The sequence below is a fragment of the Dreissena polymorpha genome, chromosome 2 (assembly GCF_020536995.1).
Source record: "Dreissena polymorpha isolate Duluth1 chromosome 2, UMN_Dpol_1.0, whole genome shotgun sequence".
Taxonomy (NCBI): Eukaryota; Metazoa; Mollusca; class Bivalvia; order Myida; family Dreissenidae; genus Dreissena; species Dreissena polymorpha.
In genome coordinates, this window is record NC_068356.1 from 109,639,426 (window position 1) to 109,652,176 (window position 12,751).

Sequence of the window (12,751 nt, forward strand, 5' to 3'; positions counted from 1 at the left end):
TATCTTCAATATTGCAAAAGTTATTGCAAATGTTAAAGTTGGCGCAAACCAACCAACAGACCAACCAACAGACCAACCAACAGACAGGGCAAAAACAATATGTCCCCACTACTATAGTGGGGGACATAATAAAATTTCTTGGCATTGTCAAATTATAAGCATACATTTAATAAACTGTCAAATGTCAAAATATTGATTAAAAATGTAATCAAACATTTTTATTGTTTTTGATATACTGAGACAACTTAAAAACATGGTACAACAGAGCCAACAAGTCGTAATTTTAATTGTATTTTCATTTAATAAAGTAGAACTATATGTACATGCTATCACAGAACAATAAAGTATAAAAGTATACACTCAATAAATCCACAGGGTAATGTATATTTTAAATATTTCAATGAATTAATGTATACTGACTGAAAAAATTCCATTCAATGATTCAAAAATGAATACATGCAGCAATAAATATGAAATCGCATAAGTCTGTTGTAAATTTATTATAACTGAGAAACATAGAGGTTTATTAAAACTTATTTTCAGAAATAGTCTGTTGTGCATTTTTTTCAGTTTTAAATAAAGAGGAAAGTGTGACAGTACAAAAACATTAAATTTTAGGGGAATAAAAAACACACTGACATGCTTTTTTCATAAAAAAACAACACATTAAACAAGAAGCACAACAAATGTGTTAACAATAAATGCTGAATCTAAGTGAAGTTAAAGGGGCAACTTTTCCATTCATGAATATTTTTAAACGAACCTGGCAAAATGCTGCTAAAATTTTCATTTTTTAGGATCACAGTGTGTTATATTTCTTTTTCAGTTTTGGGTCACAATTTAGAAAACTTAAAAAGTCAGTCAGTTGTCTGGTTCTTGCACTTTCATGGCTCCAACCCTGGGCTTGTTTGGGTTGTTTTCTAGAAGCCAATCTGCCAACCATATCTGAAAAGAAGATGTTTACAAATAAATTGTAGTGATACATTGCATTGTTATTATTTAACTTAATGTCTGGAAATCCAGCTATTTCATTCTATCAAAATGTCAGTTATGATTAAAAAAGACAGAAGCCAGTTGTCAAGCAAATTTTCAATATGCCAGTAATTATTGAACAAGCTACACTATGATGCATCATTTGACCTTAACAGTGACCTTGACCTTATGATAATATAATTGGATAAGTTCCAGTCCGTGGCATTGCACTATTGAAAATACTTTGAAGGTGATTTTTGTAAGAATTTATAAAAAGTTACTTGTTACTTTAAATTGCTATATCATTCTAATTATAATATTTTTGGCAAATTATATTTTTAACTTTATAATTAATGAAGTTAGTTAAAGAGTCTTATGTCCACATTGGAACCTTTAAGTGTTACCTTGATATTAACCTTAGAGCTAGCAGACAAGTTGTACAGGTGAGAAGCCTGTAAACTTGATTAACATTAATAGATGGTTATTTTTAAATTTCATGATAAATGATGCAGTTATAGTCTGGACACTCTCTTGTCAGTACACCGTGTCTTTTCGAAATTCCTGATCAAGACTCAAACTCAGGACCTACTTATCACAAGGCGAAAATCATACACAATACACTACAATCACAATATATGAAAACAAGGGCTGTTTGTAAAACATGCATGCCCCCCAAATGGACTGTCAGTTGTAGTGGCGGCCATTGTGTGAATACATAAGAAACCATTTTACTGCTTCAGGTCACTGTGACCTTGACCTTTGACCTAGTGACCTGAAAATCAATAGAGGTCATCTGCCAGTCATGATCAATGTACCTATGACGTTTCATGATCCTAGGCCTAAGCATTCTTGAATTATCATCCGGAAACCATTTAACTGTTTCGAGTCACTGTGACCTTGACCTGTGACCTAGTGACCTAAAAATCAATAGGGGTCATCTGCCAGTCATGATCAATGTACCTATGAAGTTTCATGATCCTAGGCCTATGCGTTCTTGAGTTATCATCTGGAAACCATTTTACTGCTTTGAGTCACTTTGACCTTGACCTTTGCCCTAGTGACCTGAAAATCTATAGGGGTCATCTGCCAGTCATGAACAATGTACCTATGAAGTTTCATAATCCTACGCCAAAGCGTTCTTGAGTTATCATACGGAAACCATTTGGTGGATGTACCGACCGATGGACCAACCGACTGACATGTGCAAAACAATTTCCCCCCTCTTCTTCGAAGGGGGCATAAAAATTGCATACATATCTTGGTCACCTTAATAACATTTCAACTGATTACTTGTTTATAATCATGGTGTCATGGAGTAAAAATATGTTAACAACATAATAATCACAAGATGAAGATACGCACCACAGGGTCTAGTGGTTTCTGTTTGCAGAGCTCTGTAAGGCCTTTGAGAAGGGTGGGGTTCACTTTCCGCGACAGATAGTCTTTGGATGCCTGGCCAACAGGAACTGGCTCTATTATACCTGAAATGTTATGAAGTACATAGTACTTACAAAGTTTTCGTGTAATGATGATTTAATGCGATGCCATGTTAAGAGTTCATCTTTGAATTACTTCCTTATAGTATACCTAAGCTCAATTAAATTGAAAGCAAGGGTCAATTGAGACACTAAACAAGCAGACACAAGATTGCTTTTTGGTAGAATCAGTACTCAAGAGTCATATAGGGAGATCTTGAGAAGGCTCCCAAAGTGGGGATAAAGTCTGATCTTTGCTTCATTACATTGTCTCAAACGTATAAAATGTACAGTGTGTTTCAAAACAACGCTTATTTTTCCAACTTGACTGGAAGTGATACGATAATCAGTGGTGGGGAAAAACATAAATTAAGTCCTTTATTTGATACAAACAAGGTAAAGAATGAGGGTTCTGAATGATTGATATGTATGCTGGAGGAGTTTTTATGCTTCAGTGCCCTAAACAAAAAGTATCTTACAATTTTGTTTAAATTTTACTTTGTTAACATCTTAAATAAAGAACATTAAAACAGTGTTTTTCACTCCAAAACATGTTTAACAGCCAACATATTGTACATGAACAACTGTTTAACAGCCAACATACTGTCTGGAAAGAAGAATCTGATTTCCCGTTCCGATGACATGAAGCTTTCACTGCCATGAAGAGCGTTCCTCTGATCATCTGTGCCATAAATAGCTCTCAAACTGAAACATACGCAGTATGCTACTTACCAAATCATGCTTTGTAAACAAACTGCAAGACAAAAAGTATATTGTGATAAGCTCCATCTTCATGTTCATACTGCAAGTAAATTAAATGCTTTACATTCAATAAACAGCATAACCACAAAAACAGATTTATCAACAAATTTACACAGGAAAATGCAAACATTATTAAGATGTTCAATAACATGGAAGGCCTATACCAATCCATGTGCATTACTACTTTTAAAGGCTAATGTTGATATTCAATTGATTAAAGCTCTTCAGTTAAACACAGAATGCAGCTTTTCATGTTAAGAGGTGGTAAAAAATCGTAGAAATAATTGAACATTTATTTGTATGCACAATAATATGAATGTACAAATTTTAAGGCCTTTCTCAGGTGTTTTAAGGACAGCTGTACCCCATGATTGTGTCTCAATTAAATTTCAAAAGCCTGATCTCTTATTAAATCCTTTCAATCACAACAGAGAGTTTCAGCCACTTACGCTTAACTGGTCATTGTTGGCTCAGGTACTACTTACATGTACCCCGGGTACTCTTAAGTATACATCTTACATATACCCCGGGTACAGTAAATCAATTTAAAGGTACCCGGTCGATATTAGACTGTACCCGAGTTGTATTTCCGCTTAAAATCTGATGGCGTAAAATGCGCTACCGATTACCGTAAAACAATATTGTTTATCTTAAATAAATGTCTACTTAAAAAAATAAACTGCATCAAAATGCTTTTTGAGTATAAGTTTCGATAATATGGAGGCCATTTAACAGAAAATTAACATAAATTAATTATAAATGTGAACATAATTAATTTTTAAAAATAGCCAACAACAACCGATTAAGCGTTAAAATTCCCGGGTATGTTTAAGTATATTTACCCGGGGTACATATAAGTATACTTAAGAGTACCCGGGGTACATGTAAGTACATGTGAGCCGACAATGACCAACAAATCGCCACTTACCAGTCTGGATGCGTCTGTCTGGCTTTGTTTGTGTTTGTTGGGCCAATGAGTTCTTTCCAGTATGAAATAGCCTGGTCCCGGGCTATTACTAGCGCTATGATGGGCCCACTGGACATGTATGCTACAAGGCTCGCGAAGAACAATTTGCCATAATGTTCAGAGTAGAAGTCACTAGCTTGTTCAGGGGTAAGGTGAACTCTGCGTTTCTGAAATAATGTTAATATAATATGAGACAACATTTCTTTTAAATATTAGATGACTTGCAGTTTTATTAGTTTTATTGAATCATAACGTTATCTTATTAATTGTATTAAAATATTAATGCATTGTAAAATTTATATTGGCTTTTGTCTGTATATATCTCATTTTGAGTGGTTTAAGTCTTTTTTTGAATTTTTGTTTTTGCAAATGCACCCATTTAACTGATTATTTAGTTCATGGTCTACTTAATAGCTAAGTTCAGTGATTGGCGGAGTTAGTATGGTTAATGGTCTATGTCCGAGTATGCTCCAGAGACCAGAGTGAGATTAGTACAGTCAACTCGCCAATTGGGGGCACACCAATAGGGGGTCACTATCGTGTATTTCATTAAAAAGTATACTCAAATCAAAAACAATTGTTGCAGTGTGTTTCCCTTGGATAAATGTACAATTTTACAAATTTGTGAAAAGATGCTCCAACTGTTGATTTGACAGGGGAGATAATGCTGTAAACAGTGATCCTTTATTGGCGATAGTGAGTGATTTTGTGTACATCATTTCATTATAGGTAATGTTTATTTATTTTCAATAAAACCTTTTTAAAACTGAAATATGGTTAAATGACAGCGTTATAAACTGTTTATTTTTTAGTTTTTGTGTGATCATATGATATTTTTTCATTGTCGTACTTTCGTTGGTCATTTTTGCAAAAAATCAGAAGTGTACTGCGGCAAAATAATAATACAGAAAAATGATATAATAGCATTTATTTTTAAACCTTGTCATATATACACAAAAGCAAAAAGACCACAAATCTAACGGAAATATTTAACGTTTTTTGGCATGTGATTCTCTATTGGCAAGTTGATAGTACATCACATGGAAGAAGAATTGTCCATAAACACATGGCATATATAAATTTAAATCTATATGTTATGTATATTGTATAAAAGAAACATGTGAAAATATCCCACCCACATTGTCTATTGGTCGACGAATAGCCAATATTACAGGGCTTAACACTAACTTTTTTTTCAACTAGCCCATTCGGGCTACTAAATGCAGAACCTACTAGCCCTGACCAATCTTTCATGTGCCCCGGCCAAAGTATTATCAAAACCTTTATATTTATCATTTAACTTGTATTTTCTTGCGCATGGAGTCGCGCAATTATGATTCAATCATTCATATTAGCTTGCCTTACTAATGCTAATAAATTCAATATTCATCTACTTAAGACATCTATTTGTAATCTTCACACCATTTTGGGAGAAATTTCCTTTTGTTTCTTTTCCTCATACTTTCTCTTACTTTCCTCCTTCTCTTTTCTTTTCTTATCCAAGGAACCCCCATCCCCACCCGTAAAGCCAAACTTAAACAACGACATGAACGTTAAAACCTTTTAACATAGATTGCCGCGGTTGCCGTCTGACAACAAACGGTAAGTGAATCTTAGGTGTCGCAAAATAACAAATAACGTGTTACGGTAGTCGTAACAATTGTACACGGTTAACTCTCTACTAAAAGGCGGGATCGACCATTAATATTAGTTTTGCTAATTGAATTGCGTAAAAAAGATTGTCAAAACACTTCTTATTGATCAAACAAATTAAAATTATTTAAAATTGATAAATAAATAATAATTTTATATAAACTTTGTGTTAATGTTGAGTTTTATACCTTCATCGATCCCGGACAATCCTGGGCGATCCCGGCCTTTAGTTTAAAAATTATTTTTAAAAACACCTAACTTAGAGGAAACCAATCAAAACCGTATATATTGGAATTCCGTTTAAAAATAGGTACTGACGTGTTTTATCGGGAAAAACGCCAGGGATTTTCTGATTTTTTTGATTTTTTTTATCGAGTGCACCGGCATTGTCTCCCATATGGCCATCGCCCCCAGAAAGACGTGTTAGTTGGTTACGGGGGATAGTGCAAGATACAGAAGGTGACCCTGGGTCTTTTAGTGCCCGGTGTATAGCACCTAGTACACTGCACCTCGGTTTAACGTCTCATGCGAAAGACGAGTTAGTAGGTTAGGTGCAGCGGGGGATCGAACCAGCGATCTCTGGATTGTGAAGCCAGTGTATTACCACTAGACCACAGATCCGCTACATTTCTGAATTGTCGGCCTCTTTTTGATTGCAATCAGGGGGTTCCAAATCTATTTCGAGTTACGATCTGTTTGTAGTCTCCGACTTCAATCTGGGATTTAATTGTCATCTGATCATACTGTATTAAGATTTTTGCATCTTTCAAAAGTTTATTTAAAACGCAGTTTATTGATATAGCCCAAAATACACACGACCGGTCGGGCATGTTACTGGGACATTGGCTAGCCCGGTCCTAGGTACAGGCAGTGAATGTCGTTCGGACGTGCCTTAGTGTTAAGCCCTGTATTAATATTTATCATGATTATTGCCAATATTGGTTATTCGTGTTTTTCATACCTGCAAAATGGCAAATCCAGATCTAAGAATGATGTCCTCAATTTCCTCTGATTTATGGATGGCATCTGGCTTTATTATTGCCAGTGTTCTCTCTACATATATATGCGGGGGATCCATTGATATATTGTCGGCGTTTTCTCCAGTCATCTTGTTAAAATCACGCTTAAACTGAAACTGAATGTAAACAACTAATGGCTTCCTTGGTCACTAGGGAAACAGGTAAATCCCGCGAGATTTGGATTGAAGCACAAAATCCGAACACCTCCAACTTTAATTAAAGATGGCTGTTTACCTGTCAAATTAAAATACTTTTCAAAGTTGCTCGTTTAAACAAACGTTTTTTTTATTGAATAATGAAAACATGGATTCGGTATGTTAATAAATGTATCACCGATTTATTGTATATAATCAAGGGTTTCTTATTGTGTTGACAGCGCGTACATGCGATGCTTGGACATGTTGTTACAAGTTTGTAACACGTATTCGTACCCTGTACCACTCAATCCACGTATTATTAAATTAAAAAGTAGTATTAAATTTCACACACCGACAATCATTAATATCGAGCATAAATCCCTGTTATAGTAATTTCCACATGTAAAAAAAACTGTCTTATTCAAATTAAAACGAAATCAGTGCAATTGCCCCAGTTTACAAAAAAGGCTCCAGGTCAGACCCAGCTAACTACCGCAGCGTTCAACACTAACGGGAGTCCGGGAGTCCGAGACTCCTTAAAATGAGACTCGGACTCCTTGTTTTTGCGTCAGGGGAGTCCGTCGGACTCCTTTAAAATCATCTTTTAATTAAAAAAAATCAGTTGATTTCTTATTTGTTTCGCAAGATGAGAATGTCAGAACTTGTGTGGATCCGAAAAATGTGCCACAGATCATTCTGCTTGAACACATGGACAAACACAAAAGAATCCGATTTTTTTATTTTGGTTCTCTGTCACTGTCCGTTTTGCAATATAACAAATATTGAACAGCAGTCACTTACAACTTCGATCAGAAAACAAACATACAATAAAATATGAACATTTTATGGATTGACATGTGCTAATGGCCGAAAATATGATATAAAAAGTGTCTTAATTGTTGGACTCCTTAAAATCTATCCGGACTTCTCAATTTCAAAAGTTAGAAGTCCTTGGACTCCTTACTCAGATTAGTTAGTGTCGAACACTGCTACCGCCCTATCTCTCTTACCTGTATCTTGTGCAAAGCCCTGGAACACTTAGTCTCATCTAGCATCACTAAGCACAAAATCTCTTCTATGATCTGCAGCACGGGTTTTCGAGAAAAGAGGTCATGTCAATCCTAGTATATATAAATTGCCGCCATATAGTCTTTTGATGATTTTTGCTTTGGCAGACTCAGATTTATTCTGAACGCGAATTATTTCAGCTTATGTCAATCCCAACTTCTAATGCTCATTGATGATATCCTTCAGGCTGTAAACCTAAGAAGCCAAGTTGACCTCATTTTGCTTGACTTCTCAAAGGCGTTCGATATGGTAAATCATGAAAAACTACTTTATAAGCTGCACTACTATGGAATTAGAGGCCATACTCTTTATGTGGATAAAAAGTTTCCTGGACAATAGGTCACAATCTGTAGTTTTCAATGGCTACACCTCTTAGTACCATCCCTGTCTTCTCCGGTGTACCCCAGGGCTCGGTCCACATCGACAACATCACAAAAAAAGCAAATAAAACACGAGGTTTTCTCAGACGCAACCTAAAAGTACATTCTCCAGAACTCAAATCCACCGCATACAAAACACTGGTCAGACCCCAGCTGGAGTACAGCTCCTCTGTGTGGTCCCCGCATACCGCGACTGGCATTGAACAACTTGAGTCAGTTCAGCGTAGGGCTGCCTGTTGGGCCAAACAGGACTTCAGTAGGCTGTCCAGTGTCACAGACATGATTTCTTCCTTAAATTGGCGACGCCTTGACCTCTGCCGTATTGACCAGCGCCTGGTTATGTTTCACAACATCTTGCATAACCAGGTAGCCATTCCTATACCTGACTACCTCAAACCTATTACTAGACCATCAAGAACCTCCCATACAAAAGCATTCCATAATATTCAAACCACAACTGATTATCATAAGTTTTCCTTCTTTCCCAGAACAATCATCCACTGGAATGTTCTACCTCCTGATATTATCACCCTCCCTGGACCCGAGTTCAGCCTGGCTGTTAGCCGGGTTGAACATATCTCCCCATAAGAATACCTGATCTGTTTTTAACCTGTTTTTTAAAAATAACACACTTCTTTCTCTCTTTTATATCTTTTTATTTCAGTCTTACTAACATTCTTGTCGGTTGACGCGCGACAGGTCTATGTCCCCAGAAGGGGTTTGACCTTACTGGAAGATAGATAGATAGATTGCAATTAATGATGAGCTAAAAAATGTAATACATTCCTACAGGTTTGATATTTCATTTTGACTGCTCTGAGCTTTTATGAGTACATACGTACAGCTCAGAGTTCTTCCTGTCAACCAAATTTTGTATGTAAAAAAATTATGTCTCACATTTGTCTCACATTTGTCAATAAAATCGAGTTCAATCAGGCTTATACATCGTAACAAACACAATACCTGTTTGCATCGACATCAATTGGCGAGCCATTGTGGAAAAATACTCAAAACTAAAACTTTACACAAAAACCCTTATCAACGAAAGCCAAAGGTTTGAATTAACAATTAGATCTATCTTACAGAGGGTCCAGAGAAAGTGGGTGTATTAAGATAAGTTGATTAGACACAAGATCTATCTTGCGGAGGATTCCGGAGAAAATTGATAGCGTATTTTTGAATACGGAATACTTGGCTTTTTCCATTGCAAAAAGTTACACTTTTTCACAAACCGTTGTCGTGTTTGATACTTTGGATTAATATCATTAGTATGCGAGTGCACCATATCACATAAGTTCTTTTAAAGGGGCCTTTCCACAGATACAAAATGCTCGTTTTTATTTTTTGTGTCACAAAAAATTCCATTTTTATATCCCGCAAAATATCCGAACATTTACGGGCGAACGCGAGATTTGATTCGGTCAGCATCAGAAGCATGACTTAGTTCTCATGAATAATCATTATGTCAAGCCGAAATGATTTCAGGGTAACTGGAATATGAGCCCGTTTTTTTCCGCCAGCACTTTTTGGTTTCATTATAAATAGCTTGATGTCCAACATTTTGTGAAATTTAAGCTGGTGTGTTTACCACAACATTTTAGTTAAGTGTGTTTGTGGAAAGTCCTACGATTTAATAAATTGAAACAAAATATGTTAAGGCATTTTGCAAAAACAGACAATTTATATTGGTAAATAGTCAATGATGTAACAGATTGGACACCACTTAGCAAACATGATTTGTATACGAAATTTTAAAATATTCGCGTTGAAATAAACAGCATTGATTTGTCATCTCGGCGTTTCGACCTCATCGTTGTTCGTATCAAAACATTTGTAGACGCTACACAAGTTATGTAAAAACAGTTTGAGATCTGAATTCAAGACGTAACATATTGGACACAAACTGTTATGTCACCATTCATAAAAATAATGATTGTCTGACTGAAAATTGTATAGGTTGGTGCCTTTTTATGCCCCCCTTCGAAGAAGAGGGGGTATATTGTTTTGCACATGTCGGTCGGTCGGTTGGTCGGGCGGTCCGTCCACCAGATGGTTTCTCAAGAACGCTTAGGCCTAGGATCATGAAACTTCACAGGTACATTGATCATGACTGGCAGATGACCCCTGTTGATTTTCGGGTCACTAGGTCAAAGGTCAAGGTCACAGTGACTCGAAACAGTATAATGATTTCCGGATGATAACTCAAGAATGCTTACGCCTAGGATCATGAAACTTCATAGGTAGATTGATCATGACTGGCAGATGACCCCTATTGATTTTCAGGTCATTAGGTCAAAGGTCAAGGTCACAGTGACTCAAAACAGTAAAATGGTTTCCAGATGATAACTCAAAAATGCTTAGGCCTAGGAATGATAACTCAAGAAAGCTTAGGCCTAGGATCATGAAACTTCATAGGTACATTGATCATGACTGGCAGATGACCCCTATTGATTTTCAGGTCACTAGGTCAAGGTCACAGTGACTCGAAACAGTAAAATGGTTTTCGGGTGATAACTCAAGAATACTTAGGCCTAGGATCATGAAACTTCATAGGTACATTTATCATGACTGGCAGATGACCCCTATTGATTTTCAGGTCACTAGTTCAAAGGTCAAGGTCACAGTAACAACAAAGGTATTTACACAATGGCTGCCACTACAACTGACAGCCCATATGGGGGGCATGCATGTTTCACAAACAGCCCTTGATTAAGTTTTATATCCAAGAAATAACCTTTATTGATAATTTGATAATATTGAAATAAAGGTAAGTAGCCTAAGTTTTTTTGGTAGAGTGATGGAAACAGAAACTCATGGGCACTATAAAAGGTATACCTATTACATTTTTGTCCAGAATCGGCATGTATTTGTAACACATTTTTGTACTAACAGTGTAGAACTTGGTAGTTTTATGATATTTATAAACAAGTTACATGTTAATCTTATCAAATATGGCCACAACATTTTTCAAATTCATTCATGAAATTAATATTTTACATGTTTTTTTGGGATGTAACTAAAAAGTGCTGGTCGGAAAAACCGGGCTCATATAGCGAATGCAAAAATGGTTGATTTCTAGGATAGCTTGTATTTATAGCTTGTATAAATTATGCAAATGAACGCAACCCGAATGAATCCGATCCTGCTTAAAAAATGCCGACTGTTTGCATTTTAACATTTTACACCAATGTTACTTGTTTTTAGCTCGAAATATATATAGTGGAGCTATCCTACTCACCCCGGCGTCGACGTTAGCGTTAGCGTGAGCGTGCAAATGTTAAAGTTTGCGTACTACCCCAAATATTTCCTATGTCCCTCAACATATTGCTTTCATATTTTGCATACATCTTTACCAACATGACCCCAACCTATAAACAAGAGCAAACAACTGTATCAAGCATTTTGACAGAATTATTGCCCCTTTTGCATATTATATGCATATTATTGATAAATCTATGCTAAAGTTTGCGTACCGCCCCAAATATTTCCTGTGTCCTTTGACATATTGCTTTTATATTTTGCATACTTCTTTACCAACATGACCCCAGTCTATAAACAAGAGCAGACAACTGTATCAAGGATTTTGACAGAATCATGGCCTCTTTTATACTTAGGTAATTGAACATTTTGCTTAAATTGCCATAACTTCTTTATTTATGATCACATTTAATTGATACTTTGACAAAACAACACTTACCTGACATACCACAATGCACTCCACCCAAACCATCCCCCATGCCCCACCCCAGAATCCCCCCCTCCCCCCCCCCCCCCAATTTTTTTATATTTTTTTTCCTTATTTTTCAAAGATCATCTATTAAATGACCACACACCCACATTATACCTCTCCCCCCTCTCCATGATGGCTTACGTAATACTGTCAAGCACTCGAATAGTTGAGCGCGCTGTCCTCTGACAGCTCTTGTTAAGGTCTTCCTATTGTAAATAACCATCGTATAGTACTGTTTGTTGTTGATTTTTTTTATATAGCACAACACAGTAAGTATGTAGTATGGGTGAGCGTGATAGTGGCTTTAATAATACAAGATTCAATTTATGTGCATTTACCAGTCAACTTGATACCTGAAATATGTTTGAATCTTTGAATATTTTATAGCCAATTCTAAACTTTTACATTAACATTTTTCAGCACTGGACACCAGGTGGCAGTTCTTCAAAATCAAGTAAGTGGAACAGTGTTGCGGGAAAAATCTTCTGCATGTGGGTTAAGTACACAACATGTATTACCACAGAGTAGCCTGTGCATTCAACATAGGCTAATCTGAGATGTTATTTTATGTTTTATTGAATGTAAAGG

At 36.1% G+C, this 12,751-nt stretch overlaps 2 protein-coding genes across 6 annotated transcripts in view; one reads left to right on the forward strand and one right to left on the reverse strand.

The window, feature by feature from the left end:
- Positions 1 to 281: 281 nt before the first annotated feature.
- LOC127868475 (nucleoside diphosphate kinase homolog 5-like) lies at positions 282 to 7,015 on the reverse strand. The gene is made up of 5 exons (XM_052410293.1): positions 6,791 to 7,015; positions 4,138 to 4,343; positions 3,052 to 3,152; positions 2,335 to 2,453; positions 282 to 945 (listed from the first exon to the last, which is right to left on the reverse strand). The coding sequence occupies exons 1-5, from the start codon at positions 6,935 to 6,937 to the stop codon at positions 862 to 864; spliced, it is 657 nt and encodes a 218-aa protein (XP_052266253.1). The 5' UTR covers positions 6,938 to 7,015; the 3' UTR covers positions 282 to 861.
- A 33-nt stretch (positions 7,016 to 7,048) lies between these two features.
- The window catches only part of LOC127868472 (fas-binding factor 1-like), a 46,099-nt gene continuing 40,396 nt past the window's right edge, over positions 7,049 to 12,751 (forward strand). For all 5 annotated transcript variants that reach the window (XR_008044141.1, XM_052410289.1, XM_052410290.1 and 2 more), the window contains exons 1-2: positions 7,049 to 7,160; positions 12,584 to 12,617. Coding sequence is in view for 4 of the 5 variants with exons in the window: in XM_052410289.1 (XP_052266249.1) it covers positions 7,152 to 7,160; positions 12,584 to 12,617 (43 nt within the window). In the remaining variant the exon portion in view is untranslated. The remainder of the gene's footprint in view (positions 7,161 to 12,583; positions 12,618 to 12,751) is intronic.